Below are 26,318 nucleotides of genomic sequence, written 5' to 3'. Positions count from 1 at the left end.
GTAATATTTTGAAAAACTAGTAAAATATCACAACCAGGATATTGACATTGCTACAGGCCTCTTCCCATTTTATTTGTACTTGTTTGTGTGTGTGTGTGACTTCAGGTCTATACAGTTTTTTCAACTATAGGCTTGTGTATCCACCACTACAGTCCAGGTACCGAACAGTTCCAGTACCATAAGGATCCCTTGTGTCGCCCTTTTTATAACCACAACCACCTCCCTTCCCTCTCCTCCAAATTGCTCTGTGTATAGTTTGAGGTACGATCACATTTCTTCATTTCCTATCCATCTATCATCTATTTAAAAATTGTATTTATTTAAGTAATCTCTGCACCCCACATGGGGCTCAAACTCACAACCCCAAGAACAAGAGCGATGTGCTCTTCCAAAGGAGCCAGCCGGGTGCCCCCTTTCCTTTCCTTTTTAAATGATATGTTCAGTTGCCTCAGCACCATTTATGTATAAGACTATGCTTTCCCCACTTCCCTGAAGTGCCTCTTCTGCTGTAAATCAAGTCCCCATACGTGCAGAAGTGTATTTTTTAGTGTGCTTTCCTTTGTTTCATTGGTATATTTGTCTACTCTCACACCAAAACCCACTGTCTTAAATACCGTAGTTTTTAAAATGTCTGGAAGGGTCTAGACAGGTAGGAGAAAAGCTCTGCCTTCGTATTTTTGTTCTACAGGAGTGTCTTGCTATTCTTAGCCCTTTTTATTTCCAAATACTTTTAGAATCAGCTTGTCATTTTCCACAGAAGGACCTATTGGGTTTTTGAGTGGAACTGCAAGATCATCTATCTCAAATGGCCCTCCCAGTTTGCCTGGATTTTTCTGGTACCCTCTATTCTCTTCAGAACTAGTTTTCACCTCTTTTCCTTTTAATGCTCAGCCAATGTCCTGGCCTCCTCCTCCTCAGAACAGAAGTCATCAATCTGCATTTCTCTTACCCTCCTTCCACCAACTCTTTAGTCAGTGAGGCAGTCTTAAGATTAATGGTGCTTCATTCTATAAGAAATATAGTGAATTCACACCTAAATTATTTTTTCTAGCTCTGTCACAAGTGCCTCAAGAGCAGCTGCGGTTTGTTCCACATAGCATTCTTTTTTTTTTTTTTAAGATGTTATTTATTTATTTGTCAGAGAGAGAGAGAGCACAAGCAGGGGGAGCGGCAGGCTCCCCGCTGAGCAAGGAGCCCAGTGCAGGACTCGATCCCAGGACCCTGGGATCATGACCTGAGCCAAAGGCAGAGGCTTAGCCGACTGAGCCACCCAGGTGTCCCTCCCTCTCCATCAGCATTCTTATGAACATCTACCCCCCGCCCCAGTTTTGGTCTCTAACATTCTTCTGGAAGGGGCCAGGACACAAGGAGAGTGGATGCTTCCAAACCTTTGACTCCGTTACATCCTGTATGAAGTAAGGAATGAAAAAGCCTGGCAGACAATGTCAAGTTTTGACTTTTTTACCCTATTTTTGACTGGAATTGTGTGACACCAACTTGGTAACTAGTTACGTCTGACGGATCTGAAGCTGTGAGTGGCGGTTCACGAGAGTGTCAAGAAGCCTGGGCAGTCTTGCCTCACCACGAGCTGCAGTTTGGGTTCCTGGGAAGCGGGCGCTGTGATGCACACCCATGTGAAGGGTGCTCATCAGGGATCAACATCGGGGTGGGGGGAGGAAGGCAGACTGGCAGAGGGTGTGCTCCCCCTGCACCGGGCAGTGGATGCGGGATCCCTTGGGAAGGCATTCCTCCGTGAGGCCGCTCTCGTCACTAGAGCCTGGGCCCGTACTGCTGACAGCTGAGGGCTTTCTGCCTCAAGCTCTTCAGCTTGGGCTCATTGTTGAAAGATGATTGGGTTGACACAATCCAGAGCTCACCACACTCAAGTTTCTTTCTTCATTAGGAACAAAGACAGGCTTGATAAAATGCCACTAATTTAGCCTAGAAAAGCAGGATTTATGCCGGGCAATTCATGAGAGATTAGACAAGTTTTATCAAGCAGGAGGAGGAATGTAGGAAGGTGAAAGCACCATTATGGTTCCTCGAAATATTTATATACTGCTTTTTGTCATGAGAAGTTCTGCATGCTCACCTTATAATATTTCTCTAGAGAACAGAAGAGGCAGGACTCTCGGTACCTTAACTGATAAAAAGTTGATCTTGTGAGTAACTGTCATTTCAGGTATAAACAGGGGAGTTCATAGTTCTGAATTTTTATATAGTTCAAGACAGAAAAGCCTCAAGAGCAAAGGGTGAGAAGTCAGTGTGGGTAATAGCTAATTATTACCAATAGCATCTTATATAAACTATATAAGGGACTATTTTGGATATCCCCTTTGATATATTTCTATTACAGTTCTAAATTTTTCCTTCACTGCTTAAACAAACAAACAACAATGGCAAAAGGCAAAACCAAACTAAACTAAGCAAGGAACAAGGTTTCTTATTCCCTGTGACATTCTGGTATCATCTGGCTGCAGGATAAGTCTGCGAGTAGGTACAGAATTCTCAGTGGCTGCTCAGATGAGTGGTAAGTCTTGCCTTCTTGAGTAGGAGATTTTGCTGAATCATGTAGATAGATAAGCTTAATAGTTTTTCCCTTTCTCTTTTTAAATATGGTTATCTACAGGAAATTTTTTGAAAAATTGGACTTTGGAAATTTAAGCTTTGGAAACAGCTTAAAATCTCTGAGGCAAAAGACCTTCATTTACCTTTAAAGAACTAGCCAGGAATGTAATTAAGGTAAGATTACATTCCATCTGGTGGCTAACTTTGGGAACAGGTCTGGGAACTAGGAATTGACCAAATTTGAAAATGTCATAATTCTTTTAAAAATAATAATCGAGGGCAACCCTCTAGGGTCCCCTCCCTCCTTGGGAGCTTTGTACCATCACTTTGCTATCACTCAATAAACCTTGCTTTGCTGCCCCCCCCAGCAAATAAAATAAATAGTTAGGTAGATGATAGATGATAGATAGATAGATAGATAGGTAGATAGATAGATAGATAGATAGATAGAAATAATAATTGAATAATGACAGGAAAAATTTGTAATAAGCATGCAAAAGGGCATGGAGACCACACCATTAGGGTCCATGTACAGCCTTTGCCAGGGCTTGTGGAGTTCTTGCCAGAACTTTAAAACAAGATCAGTAACAAGTAACTAGTTGTCTTTCTATGGCAAAACAAGCTCCTGGAAAGTCGGAGTGGGATATTTACAATGCCGAGTGGACGGAAGGGTTGACGGTGGGGTGGGGGGAATTGTAGATCCCTCCCGGTACTGCAGTTATCAGAAAGGATGAAAACAAAGGAGGTATACAGTTCCAAAAATTAGAGAAAACAGAATAATCTTAAGGAAACAAAGCAAATAAAATGGTTAAAGCAGAAAACAATGGTAGGGGTGCCTGGGTGGCACAGCGGTTAAGCGTCTGCCTTCGGCTCAGGGCGTGATCCCGGAGTTGTGGGATCGAGCCCCACATCAGGCTCCTCCGCTGTGAGCCTGCTTCTTCCTCTCCCACTCCCCCTGCTTGTGTTCCCTCTCTCGCTGGCTGTCTCTATCTCTGTCGAATAAATAAATAAAATCTTAAAAAAAACACAATGGAATATGAAACAAAAATAGAAATAACAAAACCAAAAGCTGGTTTTTAAAAAAGATTAGTAAGATGTGAATCCATACTGATGCAAATAAATGACTGAATAAATGAGGGAGAAGAGACAAATCTGCAGAACTGCAAACAGCTTACACAGATACTGCGTGCCCCGAGGAGGTCGAGCACAGCTCCTTGTGCTGAAGCGTGGACTGCATGTAGTGACTTCCTTCCAAGAGTACCCTACGGGAAGGGGTGTGTGTGTGCAGCGGGAAAGCCTGTTGAAGACTACCTTCGCTAGGTGATCAAGGTCAACATCGAAAGTGAAGTCATCTGATGGTATGTACCTTTGATATGAAGTGAATGGCAGGTTACCTCTGTGGCCTTCCCCCATAACTCCAGTCTAATCTTGAGAGAAAAAAATCAGACAAATTACAGTAAAGGGGCATCTGATAATATACCCGACCAGTACTCTTTAAAATTGTCAAGGTAATCAAAAGCAGGGAAAGTCTGAAAAACTTTTAACAGCCAAGAGGGGCCTAAGGTGAAGTGATAACTAGATGTAATGTGGGATCCTGGAACACAAAAAGGACATCTGGTAAAAACAAAGATCAGAGTGAAGTATGGACTTCAGTTAATGTACTCGTACTGGTTCATCGGTTGTGTTAAAAAATAAACAAGCATATTAAAATTTTAATAGTTTGAGTAAAAATCGATTAGAATCAGCCAGCATCTAATCTAGCAGATAGAAAGGAACTCCATGGAGCCGTACAAAATGAAAGACTTTTATAGGGCAGAAGGGAAGAGGAACAAGGAAGTTACACTAGGCAAAAAAGCAGGTTGGTTATTAGAGTTAATTCTTTAGGGCATGGAAGGGGAACTATCAGGCAGATTATTTAACTAGGTGCTACCAGGCAATTCCTGATTGATTGGTTTAAGAATCCATTTCTGGGAAAGCTGAAACTGTCTCAGGGCCGCCAGTGTGGCTCAGTCAGTTAAGCATCTGCCTTCGACTCAGGTCATGATCCCAGAGCCTGCATGGGCTCCCTGCTCATCAGGGAGTCTGCCTGTCCCTATGCCCTTCCCCCTGCTTGTCCTGGCACTCTCATGTGAGGGCGTGCTCTCTCTCTCTCAAATAAATAAAATCTTTTAGCATAAGCAACTTCATTTTGGGCCTGTTGTTGTTTTTAACAATTGCAGTAAACATATCCTAATAGATGTTGAGAATAGAGGAAACTGGGTGTGGGATAAATGGATATTCTCCGTATTATCTTCACAATTTGTCTGTAAATCTAAAGCTATTCTAAAATAATCTAAATATTCTAAAATTAAGTTTATTTAAAAACAATTAGTCGGAAAAATTCTGGGAAGTCTTACCAAGAAACAAAGAGCAAAGATACAGATAAAATCTATTATAAAGAGGGACGCCTGGGTGGCTCAGTTGGTAAAGCGTCTGCCTTCAGCTCAGGTCGTGATCTCGGGGTCCTGAGATGGAGTCCAGCATCAAGTTCCATATCAGGCTCCTTGCTCAGTGGGGAGCCTGCTCCCCCTCAGCCTGCCGCTCCCCCTGCTTGTGCTTTCTCTTTCTGACAAATCAATAAAATCTTAAAAAAAAATTAGTGTGAAAAACAAAATCTAGTATGAAGAGGGGTAAATATTGACAAGTACCACAGGGATTAAAAAAAATTAGACCACCTTTCCAGGAAGCATGGGGCTTTGTGCTACCGTATGGCTGCTGTGGGCCTCGACAAGGGACATCGGGTGCCTGACAATGTGAGTTACCCAGGCACAGCTGCCACCGCCACAAGCATACCAGGTTTCTTGGGACAAGATCTGGGAGGTGTACAGCTTCACCACAAACGACTGGCTCGCCATGGAGCTAAGGACAAGCGGGCCCAGGGGTTCATCGAGACAAGGGTGGAGACATATTTGCCAAGAGGAAGAGAGGGGAGCTGAGCACCCTCACACCTCTGTGCATAATAAAACCTTTTCAGGAGAAAAACAATTAGACCAAGCAGAAATCTTTTTTTTTTTAAAAGATTTTATTTATTTATTTGACAGAGATAGAGACAGCCAGCGAGAGAGGGAACACAAGCAGGGGGAGTGGGAGAGGAAGAAGCAGGCTTATAGAGGAGGAGCCTGATGTGGGGCTCGATCCCAGGACTCCGGGATCACACCCTGAGCCAAAGGCAGACACCCAACTGCTGTGCCACCCAGGCGCCCCTCAAGCAGAAATCTTAATTAGCAGTGGCAGCCAGACCCTCTAAGATCGTTAAAGGGCTAAGAGAGAATAATAGCTGAAGATTGTTTATCTAGCAAAACTTTCCTTTTAAGAACAAAGGTGGAACAAAGGTTTTTTCCGGAGGAAAAATAAGTTTGCCATCTAATAAACCCTCATGAATAGAACTTTTAAAGGATATACTTTAGGAAAAAGAAAAATGTTCCCAAGCCGGAGGTTCCAGGGAAAGTGGCAGATGGAACAGATGTATCTAATTTTACGTTTAAAACCCCATTAAATTCCAGTAAGGAGATTAAAAAAAAAAAGACATTAAACCCAGGAAATAGGGAGCACATGACAGAAGAAAATGGCAACATCTTGGAAGGTGGAAGACGGACAGACTAACTGATTAAGGATTTGGCTTTTTCAAATAGCTAAGCCAATCCAACCTGTGTTGTAGAGTTCCAAAATGCTCAGGACCTGGAGGTTGCTGGGGCTGGGGACTGTGGCATCTAGAATTGAGTGAAAGATGTTTGAGGAAACTACGTTATTCTCTGGGGAGAGTAAAACTAAGGGAAAGTTAGGGTGCACAGACTATACCTTACACAAAAGGATTAAGAGACCAACTGCTTACTGATTACTGAAAGCTGAGGTACTTAGCCTTCTTCCCTTAATTGGCTCCCAGAACTTTGGAGCCAAGCCTTTACTACCCAGCTAGGATACTTTAGGGTTCTCCAGGGAATCTGGCCAGCTCACAATACTGACATCAGGGTTCCTCAACCAAGGGACACTTTACAGTACAGCTCAACGTTGCCAAGCTGTACCCTGGGCTAAAAGCTGCCAATCAGGGGTGCCTGGGTGGTTAAGCGTCTGCCTGTGGCTCGGGTCATAATCTCCAGGTCCTAGGATTGAGCCCCACATCCCTGCTCAGCGGGGAGCCTGCTTCTCCCTCTCCCTCTACTGTTCCCCCTGCTTGTGCTCTCTAGCTCTGTCAAATAAATAAATAAAATCTTAAAAAAAAACAAAAAGTTGGCAATCAGCTTTTTAGTCTTGAGGGGAAGCAGAATATCCCACCAGAATATACCCCAGAATATGCCACTCGGGCATAGAGATTATTTTAGGCTGAAGACAACTGAGGCCCAGCAGACTCATGAAGAGCGTTTCACCTCCCCTTAACTGCCTAAAAGAATTTCAGTAGATGCCCATATGAGGAAGAGAGCTATTACTAGAGATAACTTTTTATATCAGAAAGACTTATCTATGAGGCTCGAGGCTCGGCAAACATTTTTTTTTTTAAGATTTTATTTATTTATTTGACAGAGACAGCGAGAAAGGGAACACAAGCAGGGGGAGTGGGAGAGGGAGAAGCAGGCTCCCAGTGGAGCAGGGAACCCGATGCGGGGCTTGATCCCAGAACCCTGGGATCCTGCCCTGAGCCGAAGGCAGACACTTGAAGGCAGACACTTAACGACTGAGCCACCCAGGCGCCCCTAGGCAAACATTTCTTTACCATTCGCTCTTCTCGTTCTTGTTTTCCTGTGAATTTTCTCCCCTTTGAAGCCTAAGACCCCTACCCCTTTCTCCTTAGCTCGGGATGGCATATAAGCTTCCGCTGCTCGAATGTCTTTGGGTCTTATGTCTTCGGGGCTCTTGTACATACGAAATTTGTTTTTCTCCTGTTATTCTGTCTTATATCACTTTAATTATTAGACCAAAGAATCAAGAAGGTTAAGAAGGGAAAAGTTTTCTGCCCTGATAGTCTCCTACTCTTAGTCATGACCTAAGTGATAAGTTAATGTACAAATTTAAAGATAATTGTGATTCACAAATAAGAAACACAAATGGATATGTTTAACCTTCACATTTGTTGGTAGGAAGGCAAATATCTGGGAATTATTTCTTAAGTATAGATATAGCTATCAAATATAAATATGTACATTTTCTCTATGTAGGATGGATTTAGTAAACTGTGAATAGGCCAAAGGAACATGGAAAAAGCTGGAACTATACCAAGAACAGGAAGGATGAGCAACAGTGATGACCAGGCACAAAAGAACAAAATGGAAAGATGGTCCGACGGTACCTCACAATAATAACGGATTAGTTGGATGTCCTAAGAAAACAGCTACCATGCAAATTTGATACAGAAATTTTTAAATATTAATAGGCCAGGTCAATACCTAAAATGACAAAGATAGTATGACAAAAACTCTTATCAAGCAAAGCCTGAATCATTTAAGGAGAAAAACAAAAAACTTGAAGTCCCAAGGCCATAGCAAGTGACTATTGACTATAAAAGGGGGCCCAGGCAGCTCCAGCTGGAAGCTTTCTCTGCCATACCTCCAGGTACTCCCAGGAGTGAGGAAGGGGGCGAGGGTAGAACCCTGAGGTTACTGACAAAGATGACAAGGCAGAGCAGAAAGAACGTTCCTGTGGCAGGGGGCCAGTCTTAGACCCCAGCTACCAGATGACTGAGGTCCCAAAGCACCTGAATGCTACCCTAGACTGAGACTACCTTAAATCCTAATTCCTAGGAGTCTGTCTGATCGTGGCCAAGATGAATGATATGGAAGATTGTAAAGAAACTTTCCACATTCATGCCTGGGTAGGTCTTCAAGGCCTTACCCTTCCAAGTTGTAGGCCACTGCTGAGGCCCAAGGCGAAGCCTGGCCTTTCCGTCCTAGGGTTATGTGACATGACCTAGAGCCAGAGGAGTTTCCCTGGAACCTCCTGTTTACTCACCCTAATAAGCCCATGAGCTAGGGACTAACCCTGGCCACTCCTAACAGGGCTGCCTGGGTGGGCCCCAGGCACCTACTGCCAGGGGCATTTTTAAACCCAGCCAGTCGCTTCCTCGGTTCTTTAGGCTGGATCTGGAGTACCATGTTATTGCTAAGGGAAATGGGGAAAAAACAATTCAATAAATTTTCCTGATTATATTAATATGAAACTTAAGCAAGGACTTTTCCTGACATTGTACAGGATATACAGGGATTCATATATGATCAAATGGCCACAGGGTAGACCTGGTTTTTATACATGGACACCATTATTTGTACTAACTAGGGCTGACTGGTTGGTAAAGAAGATAATCATTGTTAACAGTCAATAACCCAGTGTTTAACTATGTGCCTAGGGCCTCAGGGGTAAAAGAAAACTGAAACACCATCCCTAATGCCACCAAGAGTTTATAGTGTAGTGTGAACATGTATCAACATGAAAAGTGACAAAGAGGCAGGATACCCATTATTTGATGTTCCCACCCTGCCCTTTCCTCATCTGTAAAATGGGCATAATCACATCTATTTTCATAGGTTATGATTTCATAGGATTATTATGAAGATCAAGTCAAATAATGTATGTAAAGTACTTAACAGAATCTGGTCTACACCAAATGCTCAATAAATGGTATTCTTGGCATCCGACCCAGAAATAATTGGTCAGTGAACCAAGGATATGCAAACTCAGTTGAGCTGAGATGGAATCCTTTTTCTTTTATTTATGGTAATACTCTGAGAAAGTAAAGTAACTAATAAAATTGTTTAAATCAGGAAAGCTATTCTATTTGGAATTACAGGAATAATGAAGAAACATATAGATGCTTTTGTTCTAGTCATAATAAATTTGGTACTCACTAATGTGTTTTGCCATGTAAGCTATTAAAAAAGACGACAAAGAAACATCAGACTTCTTTTTAACTAAATGCCAAAGAGAATGGAATCAGCTTGTCATCAATGTTTCAACGCTTAACAATTGGGTTTATAAAGCTTGTTTAATATCAATGTAACATTTTTTTCAAAATTAGCATTAATGAAAGAATAAACAATAAAGTTCTTCCTTAGCTACAAAAGCTCCCTGGAACATTAAAGATCCTAGCCACAACCACTTAATACAACACACTATGAAAAAGCAGAACCAACCATTTGTCAGTTCTTGGCTCTTTCCCATCTTGGGAGCATGCAAAGCAAGATTGCCTTTCTTGACAATACTAATCTATACCTATATATGTTTTTTAAAGTTTATTTTTTATTATAACTCACATTTGAATCTTTAAACAACTGTCTATGCAGAAGAAAGGTGTGTAGACCACTAACAATACTTATTTCCCCTTAGCCACAGGAACAAAGGCAGAGTTCAGACTGGGCCTCTAAGGGAAAGGCTCCCGACCCAGACTGAACCCCCTGCACTGAGATCCTAATCACAAAAATCACACTGTTTTGGTAACAGGGTCTTGGACAGTCTCCTGACCTATTTCCAGTGACTGCATGGCTTCATCCAGGCTGCTCATCACAGTGGTGGAGAGGAAAGCATTGGAATGAACATTTTCTTTTTCAAGAGACTTCATGGTTTCCAGGCTGAGCATCATTGTGCCTGGAAGGAGAGCATGGAATTGAGCAAGTATACTGCCCAGGAGAACACACAGGGAAAGCGACTCCACAGAAAACACTGCCGAGTCTACCCTACTGGTCATCTCAGAGCAGACCACCTACAACAGGACCACCCAGAACACCCAATTAAATAATGATAGCTCACATTTATTAAGTATTTTCTATGTATCCTAAGTGCATCATTGTATTCATTCATTTAATTGTTGGGGAAAAAAACCTTTATGTAGGCGACTATGACTAGACCCATTTTATGGGTGAGGAGACTGAGGAACAGATACGTTTTAGTTTGCCAATACGCCTAACTCCTGGGTGGGGTTGGAGAGAAGTCGTGGTGCGCAATCTGCATTTTTACAGAGCTCTTGGGTTCATTCTAAGTCATCACTGAGTACAGGACCTCCCAGGCTCGAGTTTTATCTCAGAAAGTGGGGTCCAGACGGCTTCCCTCCCAGCTTCTGAAAAGGGAGATGAGGCAGGCAGACAGGTGGGAAGGGCCTGGGGTAGCAAGTTCCTAATGGCTCTTCCTTCCTTGGGTTTGCCGGCTGTCTCCCACAGTGCTGTATTCCAGGGTTTCTGTGACTCCCCTGGAAACCCAGGAATTCCAGCATCCCAGGATGTGAAGGAGTCCCAGGCTTGTGGGAGGGGAGTGGTGGAAGTGAAAGTTCCCTTAGCGCAGCCTAGGTCTGCAGCATTTAGTGCCTTGTCATATGACGCTCCTTACCTTCACACGGCTTCCTTCGGGGCATCGTGGCCAAAATGCGAATCAGCCTTTTGGCACGCTTACGGTACCGGTGTCTCCCCATGATGAAGATTTCAACCTTGCCCTCGGAGTTGGGCTCTTTCATCTGGAGCAGGACTTTGAACTCCCGTTCGAACCCCGGGAGGAGGACTCTGCTTGGACCTGTGGAGAATGTAAGATTCCCGAGGGAATCTGCTTGGACCTGTGGAGAATGGAAGATTCCCGAGGGATTAGGGGGGCGGGGGGGTGGGGCGGAATGGGACAAGACTTGGAACTTGGCGGGGACAGGCAAAGGAGGTCACTGGGATATTGGCTTGCAGGACACTAGCCACTGCCTTAGGTCTGCAGTGGGTGGCTCAGGGTGGTCACCAGAAACCAAGGTGGCGCTGAATGGTAAAGATTTCAGCGTACTCACCGAAAATCTTTTCCAGGAGACGTGCCTCCACGTGAAGCACTGATGGCTTCAGAAGGCGCTTAAAGTTACACCAGTACTGCTGAGTGTGCATAAGGAGCCAAGTCCTGGAATAGGAACACTTCTTGCTGGCTTCTGGACTGTGGGATCCGTGCTGAGCCTTCATCCTGAAGGGCGCCATTGCTCGTACCCAGGACCGGATCTGCAGGAAGAGAGAACCCCCACGTGGTCGGGAGGTGGGACCAGACTGCTGGCAGTCTGTCCGCAGGCCTGGTTGGTCCCTTGGCAGGCTCCGCCCCCTCAAAGAGCGCTTGCTCATTGGCTCCCTCAAATCCGAGCAGGCCAACGGAACGGAGTCCCAGCAGTGCCTAGCGCCAACCTTCCGCCCGGCGGTTTGGTGTTGTCATGGCTGATGGTGGAGGAACCTGGATTGCAACACGGGCCTTTTTTGAGTTCCATTGTTTCCCCGACAATAAATGCGACAAAACTGTGGGATTATGAAAGACACATTGCTTTCCAGCATTAGGTATATTTCAGAGAGATTCATGTTCCCCAGCACTGGATGCACCTGTATGAGGATCACTTCTGTAGTGCCAACCATCTAATATATATATTTTTAAAGATTTTATGTATTTATTTGACAGAGAGACAGACAGCCAGCGAGAGAGGGAACACAAGCAGGGGGAGTGGGAGAGGAAGAAGCAGGCTCCCAGCAGAGGAGCCTGATGTGGGGCTCAATCCCAGAACGCTGGGATCACACCCTGAGCTGAAGGCAGACGCTTAACGACTGAGCCACCCAGGGGCCCCCCAACCAGCTAATATAACTTAAGTTGTGGTCTAAGTACTTTACAACAACACTGTGAGGAAGATGCAGTTATTTCTATTTTTATAGATTAGGAAGTGGAAGTAGTGGGACTGGGACAAAAACGCATATATTATATAGTGACCATAGATTCCCAAACACAGAATTTAGGCTCCTTTATCCTTGTCAGGTTGCTAATCCTTGAGGAAAGGACAACTTAAAAAATCATGGTTCTTACTGAACAGGGCCCATCTCCCTCCCAGGTACTTTTAGAGAATTCTATGTCTTATTCAGAAGTTATGTGCTTGGTAGGATTTTTTTTTAACAATACAAATATCAAATTAGTATAACATACACATGAAACTGTTAATAGTTATTCACTATGTTAACTAATGTTAAATGCCAATTATATCTCAATAAAAAATGACATTTCCAGGGGCACCTGGGTGGCTCTCAGTTAAGCATCTGCCTTTGGCTCAGGTCATGATCCTGGAGTCCCTGGATCGAGCCCCACTTCGGGCTCTGCACTCTGCAGGAAGCCTGCTTCTCCCTCTGCCCCTCCCCACTCATGCTCTCTCCCCCGCCCCAAATAAATAAATAAAATCTTAAAAAAAAAAGACATTTCCAGATGCTTTTCAAAGTTATCCACTAGAGTGTAAGGTCCTTCAGTTGCAGGAACCAACCATGGGTTCCAATGTTCTGCAAAGTGCCCTTTCTTTGGAATCAATATATACCTACTGAATAACATACAAAATCAAATCATACAGTTAAATATATGCAATATTTTGAATCAATAAATATCTATCGAACAACAATCAAATTGTACAGTTAAATATATGCAACTTTTATTTGTCAATCATACTTCAATAAAGCTGGGGGGAAACCCCATGATATGTACATTCAAACGGGAAATTGCCAATAACAGTAATCCAAGGATAGCATGTCAGGGCTCAGATGCAGTTTCTGTGTATTCCTCCCCTCCCACTTCATATTGTGTTGGCTTCATCTTCAGGCTGGTAGCAACATGCCTGTAGCTCTTACCCAAATCATGTCTGGTCCCAACCAACAGGAGAGGAGGAGGGACAAAGTCCTTTTTTGTTTCTCTTTTCAGAAGTGGGAAAACCTACCCTGGAAGCTTCTTAGGCTTTACCTCATTTCAAAATTAGGACATGTGCCATACTCTAATTGGATCGCTGGCAAGGGAAATGAGATTATTATGATTAGTCTAATCATCTGGAATTCAATTAATATTAGGAGCTACTCACATCATCACTACAGGATTCTTTTTTACATTTTGAAGTCATCTGGGAGTTGAAAATGTTTCTATTGTCCACCAGAGATTGGCAGAGTGCTAGAGATACTGAATAAGAAATGGATTTCCCTGAATGATTTGGGAACCTGAGAAGTCATATTAAATGAAACCCATAAATTTGAAGCTGTTTCTCATATATTGTCTGTTTGCCCAAGTATAAGGGACCTCCAGAACCGGATATGGTAGAAACCATATTTCTTTTGAATGCATGTTTGTTAAACACATTTTCCTGCTTTTTAAAAACTCTGCAATCAGAAAATTGATACTTCTGGCTTCAGGCGTAGCTATCTTGCTGGGAGCCCACATCTATTAGGAGACAGGCGAACCCAAAGAGCATTAGGACTCCTGTTCTCCTTGTTAGGCACACTCACATGACTGTATTAAATAAAAGTGATCATTTCAGGTTATATTTGCAACTCAGCTTTTTCTATTGCTCTAAAATGAGGTAATGAAGACTGTGCATTATTGGTATTGGATACTCAACTGCACAGTATCTGACTCCTGTTTCTGGTCCTATCCTGGTACCTTGGATAATATTATGTGTGTAATTTTGCATGAAAAAAATTGATGTGTTTTTTTAAAAATAATTTTTGTACATTGAATCTGATTTTTTTTTAAAATCCTCACCACAAAAGTGAAACAGTTGCTTTATTTCACCAAAGGGCCGATATTTGAGAAAGTGAATATTAACATGTGGTTAAAACTTTCTCAAAGTAGAAATTGAAGCCTCCTGATAATACTGGCATCACTTATAAATGTTTCAAAAAATCTTTTGCCGACCCCTCCCCCCAGATAAAGGCCATACCTGGGAACCTCAGGAAAGTAATAATCTGTTTTTAAAGCAACCCCTCAAAGTTCAGGCACGAACACATCATTAACACTGACGTGCAACACCAAACACCAAATAGGCTCCCCGGACAGAAGGAAACAGGAAAAGTCAGATGGTTGCACTTAAAAGCAGCTGCAATTAAGCACTTGAAGGTGGTTGAAGGTGGTTTGGATCGTTGGATAATTTTGTTCCATTTGAAGGAATCAAGTGAGAGTTAAAGTCTCTTGCAAGGAGATCTCGTCAAACTTGATGCTTCCCCTCCGACGGCGACGGCGAGCAGGCTGGCGCTTATTCAATGTAGTTGCTATCTTTACACGAATTTCCGCGGAGGGCGTGTTCTAGACTTCTCCTTTCTTCACCCCACTCCTTTGCTCTGGAGAGAGACGAGGAGAAAGAAACCCTGTGAGTGCTTAAGATGGGAGGAGGGTGCGGGAGACAGGGTATGAGGGGGCGAGATTGCGATCGGGCATGCGGGACGGGGGAGCGGAGGAACGAAGGAGCGAGAAGATGGGGACACTCCGGACTCTGTCTTGGGAGCTGTGGCAAGGGCTTTTGCAGGAGACTCACAACAGACTCCCGGGGCTTCCTCCCCCGGCTTCGGTCTCCTCCCACCTGAGAAATAATATAGGAAACCTCCTTTAAAATGGAAGGGGGAGGACGCAGCGGGAGCTCACAGTCAGTGACCACCCCTTGCAGCCTGCAGACCGGCAGCAAGTAGGAAGATAATAACTGGCTATTTTCTTTTTAAGGCTGGCACACTACAACCCAGTGTATCAAGAAGAAAATCTCGGGGGCGGATTCAAGTAAGTAGGCACAGCAAAGATAGCCTCGCCATCAAGCTGGCCGTCTTACAAGGAGGGAGGCCCAGGAGGTGGTGGGGGTCTCAGTCTCCAGCGCTTTCCTTGCGCGGATCGCCTGGGCTCCTGGACTTGAAGCCTGCAGCCCAAGAAGGGGGTGGGCGTGGGGGTGTATGGGAGGTTTTGCAGGGCCCCCAGCTGGTCACAGCTGGCCGTCTCCACCCTACACACATCCCTTCAAGGGTGCTGAGCCCCCCTCTAGGCTGAGCACCACCCTGGGGGGGATGCAGGGGCGGGGCGGGGGGGGCCGACTCACTTTGCAGCTGCTGCGGGAGTGGAAAAAAACGGAGCAGTGCTCAGTCTCAAATTAAAAAAAAAATCTTTTTTTGAGTCACATGCCTAAAATCATTAAGTTAGAAAATCCTGCTGGCTCTATCTTCAAAATAACCTCAAATCCATACAGTTCCTTCTATTTCAACCACTAGCACTCTTGTTTAAGTACCTTCTTCTTATTTTTTTTTTTTCTAAAATTCAGGCTCCAAATCCAAAATAATCAAACTTCTAAGATACTTTTTCTTTTCTTTTTGCTCTTTTGGTTTATAAAGGAAAGAACGGAAATATGTCAGGTTTGCTTGACCTTCTTAAATTTTGAGTAAGACATGAAAATTTTTTGGTTACCAAATTAGAATATAAAAAACTGATGGATCAAAATAAAAGTTGAGTTTTTCTAGCTTAATTATAATAAAATGATTGTGTACTTCTAAAGTGAAAAAAAAAAACGCCCTTGTTTGTTATATAGATTGACACAATAACTGTCAACAAGTTGATTTTAAAAAAGGAAATTCTGTAGACTGGTGAGTTCCTGGACCCAATTCCAATTTCTGTGTGTGGGGGTGGGATCCCCCACATACAACACAGTTCTTGGACACAACAGGGTGTCCAATCAACTCGCTTTTGACATATCTACCAGGAGATAGCATCAGGTCCCACAGGTTAAGGATTCAGTCCCACAAGACTGTCCCCCACTCCCACCCCCTTCAGATGCTAGTAGCAAGCCCCAGGCTGTTACCTGTGCTTCTGACAGGCCCGCTACTGATTGGAGGTTCCAGTGACGTCCCCCTTAGATTTGATTAATTTACTAGAGCGGCTCACAGAACTCAGGGAAACACTTACATTTACCAATTTATTAAAGGATATGATAAAGAATACAAATCAACAGCCAGATGAAGAGATACATAGGGTGAGATCCTTAACCAAGGAGATTCTGTTCTCATAGAACTTGAGGCCTGGCTCAGTAGCATGTGGGAACTTTCTGGTGCCCCAAGTGGAAGCTGTCAGGGAAATAAAAAGGACCAAAAAGCTGTCCAGTTGGGTTTTGATGGAGGCTTCATCACATAGTCCTAACTGGCTAAGTCACTGACATTGGCTGATTCAACCTCTAGCCCCTCTTCCTTCCGTAGAGGTTCCAGATGGAGGGGGTGTGACTAAAAATTCCAACACTTTCAATCACACGGTTGGTCTTCCTGGCAACTAGGACCTGCCTTTGGATGGGGTCCAAAAGTCACCTTCATTAATAACAAGACAGCCATTTCACTTTTATGGTGCTGAAGCATTTTTAGGAACTGCGGATGAAGGCCAAATATATCTGAGAAATACGTATTTGGCCATCTGAAGAAGGCTACTTTAAGTGTGATGACCCAGAATTCCAAGGAAATACCTGAGCTTACCACTGTGCTAAACAAGCATTGGCCAGAGTAGTTGGCCCCAGTGATGGCGTATGTGCTGGCTACTGTTTATTTTCAGGATGGACTGAGGATGTTCCTGATGGGTAGCCAAAGTTCTGATGGTAAATTGCTTGATTGTTATTCTGCATCTAAGGAAATTTAACTGATTTCTTGGGTGATGTGGGGTGTACATTTCACTGTGGTTGTTACTAAAGAGCAGCTCCAAAATGTCCTTTAGGAACAGGCCATTCCAGGGAACCTCGGGAAAGTCAGAATCTAAGAATTTCTAACTGCAAGCTTGCAATTCTAAGTATTACAAAGGATTCATTTGCTGCGCCCAGCTTTATCATCAGTAAGTATAAGCAATCTTCCCCAAATATCCACCAAACAGCCTCTGCATGACTGGGAAAGTGAAGATTTAGTGTTTTGAAAGGGACTAAACTTGCAAAAATCAGGGGAAACATTCCATGGCCTCAATTGAAAGGATTTCATTGGGAAATCATAAAGGATTCTTACGTATCCTCCAGGAATAACTGATCTTTGGAAGAAGACTACCAAACCAAGAACTTCAGGTCAAGCCAATAATGATGTGGACAGCTTCAACCCCAGGCAATAAGGCAATAAAGCAAAATACATTTTTTTATATCTCTGCCCTCCTTTTTTCATTTTGCTCTACTGATCATTGTACTTTGGTGCCCCCTAGAGGTGAACCAAAAATTTCATAATTCTGTCACAAAGCTACTTTTTTTTTTTTTTTTTTTTTAAGTAGGCGCCACATCAGCATGGAGCCCAACACAGGGCTTGAAGGCAGGACCCTGAGATCAAGACCTGAGCTGAGAGCAAGAGTCGGATGCTTAGCCGACTAAGCCACCCAGGCACCCCCACATATCTACATTTTTGATTTTAATCCTCTAATATTTCTCTGCCACTTGAGAAAAGGCAAAACTCTCCTGTGTACGTGTGTGTGTTTTCAGACTATAGCTATTGTTCTAAATCTAACTGATTACTGCATTTGTTATTCTCCACCTGATTTGACTAACAAAAATTTAATAGCTGTTCCTTTCACACTTCAAAAGATAGATTTTCTTCTGCAGGTCTCTTCTGGAATTTGAATCTCCCTAACAGTATTAAATTCTAACCTTTGGTTCTATCAAAACTGGACACTGAACCCAACATACTATGCTTATTACAAAATACTTATGCTAACTCAAGAAGCAAACTTACAGGAATAGAAACAAATATCGAGGCTATCCTTGCTGTATTAATCTGTTATCTTCAGTGATTCCCCAGCCTCCACTCAAGGAATCTTTACATATCAGGGGACTAATGATTGTCCTGCTTTCATTGGGATCAATGATACCGTACTCCCCATTCGGTTTGTGCGACAGTAAGCTACTATGTTTTATGTGCACCTTATTACACAAACCTATCTTGTGTACATGGAATAACTTTTAGAGAATTGGCAATATTTATAACATCTATTCCTATAGGAAACTGCTTTTCCTGAGAAAGATACTCAGAGACCTAAATGAGGGAAGCCCGGACTATTCAGGAGAGCTCCCAGGAGAGGTAACTGACTCCCTCTTCATCTATGGGTGCTCCAATTCCAATAGTAGGAATAATACAGCAAGAAAAGCTGGCACAAAATTTGTCTTCGACCCTCGCAGAAGTCATAAATGACACTACCTCTGCTCTGGAGGCCCCACAAACTAGTTAAAGTTTACATTAAATGGTGGTTATGGATGGTTAAATAGCCTTTGGTTTCTTCTTGTCTAGGTAAGAACTTCGTTTTATAGCAAACACTGCTTGCAGCGCCTACCTAAAACACCATTGGTTAGGTAGAACAGTTTGTGGTTAAAAGAAGGACTATCTGGCTCTCTAGAACAGATTCAGATGGATTTGGGGACCTGATTTCATGGCCCGGTTTTGGCTCTTTCCTTGGCAACCTATTAATAGGACTAATGATCACTTTGTTTCCAGTAATTACGTATTCTAGCTGACCCATGTATCCTGTTCAGTCTTAAATGCAACTGTGCAGTCATTCTGAGTTTAAATAGTTCAATATCTCATCTTGCAACAAACGGCTCATGTGAGACTAACTGCAGAGCAAATGTGGACAGAGTTCTCCAAATAGCCTGTGATCAATGGATTCTGATGATGGTGTGGATCTGAACCACGCAGATGAATGTCCTCAGGGCTGGCCAATGTCCTTTGGCCAAAAGGGGAGATTGAAAAGTGAAAAAAAACAGACCTAGGAACTTGCAGCTGGAAGTTGGCAGGTAAACTCTAATGTTCCCCACCACACATAAACAACTCTTGCAGAATACTTTAACCAGTGAAGACCACTCAGTGACTGTGACGCCACAAGATGTAGAAAGGCCATTAAGGCCATTTTCTCCGTAACTATGTTTAAAACCAGACGGAGACAATGACACTTTTCAATCAAGACCACATTAATCTCCCTGCTTCCTACATAAAAATTGCCAAGATAATCACCAAATTGCCCCCTTTTTACAAAACTGGCCTCAGCTCCTCTAAACAGTCCTTAGAGTCACCCAGCCAAATCCTATAACAGGCTCCCCACAACTCTTCCCTATAAAGAGGCTTTATGTTCCTGGATTATTGCCTCTCCCCTGAGGCAGCACGTCAAAGAAGCTCAACTCTGTCTGACTACACATGTGTCATCACTGGTTGGCTGTGGTCTATAGTAACTGCTATGGTCTGAACATTTGCGTGCCCCCAAATTCACATATTGAATTCCTAACCCCCAAGGTGATGCTATTAAGAGGTGAGGCCTTTGGGAGGGTCCCTCCTCATTAATGTGATTAGTGTCCTTGTAGAAGAGGCCCAGAAAGCCTAAGCGCCCCTTCAAACATGTAGCCATGTATGGACACAGCAAGAAGGCCGTCTGCAAACCAGGAGGTTCTCACTGGACACCAAATCTGCCAGTGCCATGATCTTGGCCTTCCCAGCCTCCAGAACCGTGTGAAATAAGTGCTTCTTGTTTTTAAACCACCCCAGTCTATAATGTTTTGTGGTGTGAACAAGCTAAAACAGTGCCTGTCCAAATCTAGGGAGGCCATTTTAGAACCTCCCTGTTACAGTACTTTCCATCCCTCAATCCCTGCCCTGGGTCATGCCCAGTACATCTGCTCCAAAATCTTCTGAAATTAGAATGAAGGTAATTTGGGATTCTTGGGCATTAGAGAAGCAAGCACTGATGAGATAATTCAATTTGGCATGAAGGGGTTAAGTTCAGATTAGACAGTTACTTGGAATGGATTTTATCGAAAGGATCTGTAGGCATATACTGCCCCTCCCTAAGGCGGTCCAAGATGTGGGGGTGTTCAGACGCCAATATTTAGCACAGATTCCGGGCCTACCCTGACTTCTTCCGAGTTCTTTTTAGACAGGGTGTTTGAGCTTGCCTCTATTCTGACTCAGGTAGCCGCGGTTCAGGACATGGAAAGGAGGGCTTGCAGGGAGAAACCCTGGTGGGCTGTATCCGAGAACTTTGACCTTCCGCTGGTATTTTACATGAAAGAAGACCCGGAGGAGCCCATCTTTCCTAGGTAGCCGTTGCCCATACCTCCTCCCGGGTTTCCCACCTTCCCTCCCCCCCCATCTGTCCCAGACCACCCCCTGTCAGCGCCCCCCACCCCCAGGGGTGGAGGTTCATGATTCCCTCCTCTGGGTGCAGGCCACCTTGACACAGACCTTCACAGCATCGAGGCGCAGGCCACATCCTGGTTCACAGCCGCAGGCCACATCCGAGTCGCCGTAGTTGGACCGCCTGAGGCAAGGCCGTGGCTGTTTGATATGATCTGGAGCTTGGAGAGACGGCGCTCTGACCAGCAGGCCCAAGGTAGGTGCCCTTGGCTGAACTGTGGAGCTGCGTGGCATCTTGGTTTTTTCAGTGATCGCCGGGGTGGCTGGAAATCCAAGTGCTCCCGTGAGTCCTTGAAGAGAGTGCCCAGAGCCCCAGCCACGTTTGTGGTCTGCTGTCAGTTACAGGAAGGTAGCGGGGAGGTGTGTGGGTGGGGCAGCCGGGAAGGCCTGGGTCGGGGTAACACCCCTCAGTGTTTCTGCGCGGGGGTCCCAGTTGTGAGCCCTTCCTCACCAGGGCAGTGTCTTCACAGGCCTCAAGATACTGCAGCTAGTCCCGAGCCATCCCCCGACCAAGGACGACCTGGCCGTCTCCCCCAGCACCCAGCTGTTCGCCAGTGCAAGTCTGCTTACCAGGGTGGGCCGGACCGTCTCTGCGGCTTTCCCAGGCTTCCCATACCAAATGGTAGCTTATCCTCGATTCCCTTTGATTTCACTCTATTAGTAATAAAGGACTGATACCCCCTGGACAATTAGGAGGTGAGGGGAAGTTTTGGCTTTGGTGAGAAATGGCATTGATAGAAGTTTGAATCTGTGACCCAATGTGCAAAGCCCTGTGCTGTCTTCTTTCCTTCGGATAAGCTTATCTGGCCCAGGAGGGTCTTTGAGCAGGTCCGGCACTGAGATCTGCGGAACCATGATGAGCCAGCCACCTGTGCTGCCCCCCGGAGATGCTGCCCAGCACCGGAGTAGGAAACAGAAAAGACAGCTCTTCCACAAGCTGCTTCACACACTTGCAGCCGGGGTTGAATGAAGACAGGGGTTTCTAGAAAAGAAGGTATGTTCTCCAGCATTCTCCTGGATCTTAAAAGGCAGACTAATGAGAGAAGAAAAGTGTGTGGGGGGAGTGGGGGGAAGGGGCAGGGTCTAGATGGAGATGGAAACTGGTTCTATTACAACTGCCTGGTGAAGTAGGCACCCAGGCAGCCTGGCGAACCTTAGGTCCCCAGACATAGTCCCTGATCGCTAGAAGTTTGCGGGTGGTGATGGGGTGTTCTGGGAGCAAAAGATCCTGAAGTCCCGTAAGGTATGAATAAATTGATGGTAATACTTCCTAAATCTCCTTTCCAGAACTTTCCTGAATGCCAAATTCACATTTGGGTCTCTAGTCAAGATCATGGCAAGCTAAACATGTCCTTACTTAAACTCTTTCTGTTCAGGCTTCTCCTCTAGCGGCCTGTGTCTCACGATGAGGCTCTTGCAGGTGAGAGAAGACGGTGCCCTGGACTACGGTGTGGTGGTGGACGCGCTAGGAAGTCGTTGAATTTGGACTATGTTTTAAAACCAGCAAGATTTGTTAATTTCCTGGTTTTTGGCCAGTTTTAAACAAATGGCAAGATCAGGATCATGGTAGAAAAACACTCATGAGTCTGGTTGGAAGAAAACCAACCATACTATTCTCAAAGGGAAAATTACGTTTACTTCTTAATTGATAACTGAAAGATTAGTGGCTCAAAACGTAGAAGGAAACCTTTTATTTTTTTTTAAAAGACAATTGCAAAAAGACTGTTTTCTCCCTCAATTAAGTTTCATACTAAGAATTATCAAATTAACATTCTGCCTTCTTGGGACTGTAATTCTGATCTCTAAATCCATTTCACCAGAGATTTCTGTATGGGCATAACTCATATATTAATACGTAGAAGTTAGTATCTCAAATACTGGATTGAGACTACATGTATTTAAACCCTAACTCTACCACTAAATAGCTTAATGATTTTTGGCAAGTTACTAATATCTCAGTGCATTAGTTTTCTCATCTAATACTAACTATCTGTAACTATATAGGTATAGGAAATATATATATATAATTATTTTATTTATTTATATATTTTTTGCCTACATTTCACTGTTTTTCTTCCAATGAAACTGCGGTTTTGTGGGTCGCTCCTCCCTAGTTCCAAAAGGGGAGTTCTGACTGGCCAGAGGGGCAGATACTTAGTGGCCACTCCAGGCTCAGGAATGATCATGTGACCTGTGTTAGTCTAATCAAATGTCGGGAAAGGATTTATATTCCATACTTGAGTGGAGAGCTCCCCTGTCCTGTTAGATGTGAGCCAGGAGGTTTTATGGGAACAGTTGCCTCTGGCAGCCATCCTGTGGACAATGAGAGGAACCACCAATAGCATCCTGCCGACAGGGAGGACAGCTGGAACCTTGATGATGTAATTGAGCAAAATGTACTCTGCTACCCTACCTTTGGATTTCAATAGTTAGATAATACAATTAACAAAGGATAGTTGGAAGAAAAGAAGACAGGGACAGGGACAGGGACAGACACCTTTTTTTTTTTTTTTTTTTTACACCACCCTGGAAGGAGCCCTCCACCCTTTCCCACGTGATAGATAGACGACAAAAACCTGATTGGATGACAGGCTCATGGAGGGTTAATCAGATTAAAACAGCCCGCCAACAAGTCCATAAAACCCCTAGTTTTAGAAACTCCGGTGGCAGTTACACTGTAGCTCAATAAACTGCTTTGCTGCCCACCACTCTTTCATCTGGTTTGCCTCTCCATTCTTCAGAGCGTGTGGCCAGAAACCGCGGGCACTGAAGGAAAAGAAATCCTGCAACAAAATGTTCTTATATTCTTAAGCTTGTTTCAGCCAGGGTTTTCTTATACTTGCAACTAAATACATGCCTGATATAGTGCCTGTGGTAATGTGAGGATTAAATGGCAAAATACCTGGGAAACATTTATAGACACAATGCTGGGCAGTCACTAAGCATGGGCTATTATTCTAAAGCCTGGGATCCAAAAAATCTGTAGGTTGGCTCTGGCTATGGGCCTGGCCTTGGTAGGATATAAAGAGATGTGGGGAGTAAGAATGTGCTCAGGGGTGGGGGAAGGGAGACTAGACTCCCTGTTTTCTGTGGAGCCCATAGTAATGTTTTAGAGAAGTCAGTCTTCCTGCTGAATGGAGAGAGTCTGGGCAAGGGTGTCAACTATGGAGTCAGAGCCAATTATGATTGAGGAATGGAGAAGGGATAGGCCAAGGATGCCAAAGCCTGGGGTGGGGGGTGGGATGAGGGAGGGGTTGCTCCTCCCGTTTTCGTAAAAATATAGATTACTCATTATTCGGCATTAATTAATTTCTTCCCAGGCTCTTTTGGAAAAGTACTTTGGGAGAAGTAACAGATTGAATCTGCTTAATTCACTGTGTGGATGAAGTTGTTGATCTCTCCTTGACTTTAAAGACCTCTGAAGTTAGGGGTTAGAAGTTGCTGAAAGCTGAATAAAGGGTCAGAGAGACCAAGACACTTTCATTCATTCAACATGATTGGGTGCCTGCTGCATGGCATGGTGTGAGAAGCCTGAGGTGTTGTGGGGGTAAGATGTCCCTGTTCTCAAGTAGTTTTAATTCAGTCTGGGGTATCTGGGGTGATGCTCAGGAGAGAAATCTGGATGGAGATACGTGACTGGTGGGATCATCCAGTAGTTGAGGTGAGAGATGAGACAACCTGGGGCAGAGTGTGAAGGGAGAGGAGAAAAGGGAAGAAGCTGATGATGGAATTTGTGGAAACACCAACAGTTAAGGGATTAAAAGCAATAGGGAGCTTGGAAAAGTGAATAATGATTGATTCGGAGAGGTAGGAGAAAACTAGGAAGCAATTTTAAGAGAGAGTGGCTGCCGTGTCAACTACCTCAGAAAAGCCAAGGGGGATGCTGATGAATGTAGCCATTGAATCAGCTTTCTAGAAGGTCATGGGTGAACTCATGAGTGGTTTTTCTGGGGTGTTGAATGGGCATGGGTCTGATTGTCATGTGTTGGCTAGTGGATGGATGCCCTATTTTATAAGTAGTTTGGTTCTAAAGGGAAAGTGAGATGTTGGGTAAAATAAACAGGAAGGTAAGTTCTCAAAGGTTGCTGGTTAACATGGACACCTACTCATGTTTATGAGGAGAAAGAGTGAGAGGGAGATGCAGCAGATATGGGGAAAAAGGGGTATGGGAATGACCCCACCCAATTATGGGGACAATTAGCAGCTTGGGGACTGAGAGAAGAAGAATTAGTCTTCCCAAGATGGAGTGGCAGAGGCCTCTCCACCACCAAGTCCAGCAGTAGGATCTCTGGTAACAGAGAGCGGTACTGGATCATTGCCCTCGGAGCTTAGGCAAGGAGCTTCGGAGATACTCAAAAGCATTTCTGATTGGGGGTGTGTGTGGGGTGATGTCCTCATGGGTCACATGAGGCCGAGTGGCATCCTGAGCTGCAGCAAGGGGATGCACAGGTACTTCGTTACTTGGGATCGCAGGGATGGGCAATCCAGGAAGTCAGTTACGCGAATGCATGCCAAAGAAAAGAGAAGGAAGAAGAAACAAGTAATGGGGAGACGAGCATCACTACATATAAGAAAAAAACCACAGAGTTGAAAGTAGGTGTAGGTGTTGTGGCAGTGTATGAGAGCCCCGGGAGAACATGCTAGACTTCAAACAGTCACCAAAATTATGATAGACATAAAGTGAATCATGTGAACAGGTAAAGAGAAGTCAGTCATACGAATGTACCTTTGGATTATCTATTTATTTATTTGAACAAAAACATTTTGCCATTTACCAGTTTTGTGGTGCTGTAATTTCCAGGGCAGTGCATAAATCTATAGTTTATACACAATGTATCTGATGAATTTCTGCTTTGAAATGTAGTAAAAGCTTCAATAATTTGCAATTAGGTAGGCTAGAAGGTGACGTCTCATTGTAATGAAAATTTAATTTAAAAAAAATCACAATTTTTACTTGCACCACATTTTTGGAGCAGTTAAAGCCAGGCTAATAAAAGTTGCCGCTTCAAGAGATGGGAACCTATTTTTATCAATGGTTAAGGTAGAATAATTGTCATAAGTACATTTTGCTTGTAAATGGTGGGGGTGAGAGATTGGGCTACAAACTAATTCAAAATGTTTGGAAATGATTTACACTTTTAAGTTGGTCAAGCAGGCATGTTCCATACACAAAATTTTATTTTCACTTATCTCTAGGCACATACCTGTTGGTCGCATTAGAACCATGGTGGGAAGTCCCCTCACCTGATCCTCCAGGATAACAATCCCTCATTGCCTCCTCCTCCTGTCTCAAGTGCCTCTGTTAGAGCTTTGTTACTTTATATTGCAGAGTCCTAACATTCTGAGTCTCCTTTAAAATAATTCCACTGGAATTAATCATGGACATTTAGCACAAAATTGCTAGGAGAACAGAAGGAACGGGCCATCTTAAGGAAGAAGGAAAAGATCCCTTTTGGAGAAGTCCTCCCCTGGTAAGGCAGAGCTGGCTAGGTGCTAAACATGGTAATTCTGAGTAGCCAGGGGCTGCAGGTTGGGGCACTTGCCCGGCCCCCCTGCCGTGATTTCCTATTACTTGTCTAGCACATCCTTTTATTCTAGTTCATACAAAGCTCACATGCATTGCTTTCTGAGTTTTGATCAATATTGAATTAATTTTTCTTATGATACACCCTTAAAAACATTTGCAAATCTCCCCCTCCCCAAATTACCAATGATTTCTTCACTGACACTGCAGGAAGATAACTTTGATATTTCAGCCCCAAATCTGTACACAGCCAGTTCGGTTGACCGGGACAAGTCAGTTCAGAACCAATCAGTTAGTTCCAGATAAAAACAGTCACACTG

The 26,318-nt window shown here is 43.9% G+C and overlaps 1 protein-coding gene across 1 annotated transcript in view; it reads left to right on the top strand.

The window, feature by feature from the left end:
• Positions 1-22,442, top strand: part of LOC105236434 (KH homology domain-containing protein 1) — a 30,087-nt gene extending 7,645 nt beyond the window's left edge. The window contains exons 4-8 of the mRNA XM_034648274.1: positions 8,340-8,410; positions 20,250-20,372; positions 20,505-20,670; positions 20,945-21,468; positions 21,851-22,442. Of these exons, the coding sequence (XP_034504165.1) occupies positions 8,340-8,410; positions 20,250-20,372; positions 20,505-20,670; positions 20,945-21,135 (551 nt within the window). The 3' untranslated portion in view covers positions 21,136-21,468; positions 21,851-22,442. The remainder of the gene's footprint in view (positions 1-8,339; positions 8,411-20,249; positions 20,373-20,504; positions 20,671-20,944; positions 21,469-21,850) is intronic.
• The last annotated feature ends 3,876 nt before the right edge of the window (positions 22,443-26,318 follow it).

The sequence above is a fragment of the Ailuropoda melanoleuca genome, chromosome 19 (assembly GCF_002007445.2).
Source record: "Ailuropoda melanoleuca isolate Jingjing chromosome 19, ASM200744v2, whole genome shotgun sequence".
Classification (NCBI taxonomy): Eukaryota; Metazoa; Chordata; class Mammalia; order Carnivora; family Ursidae; genus Ailuropoda; species Ailuropoda melanoleuca.
This window is presented reverse-complemented; position numbering and strand designations above follow the sequence as displayed.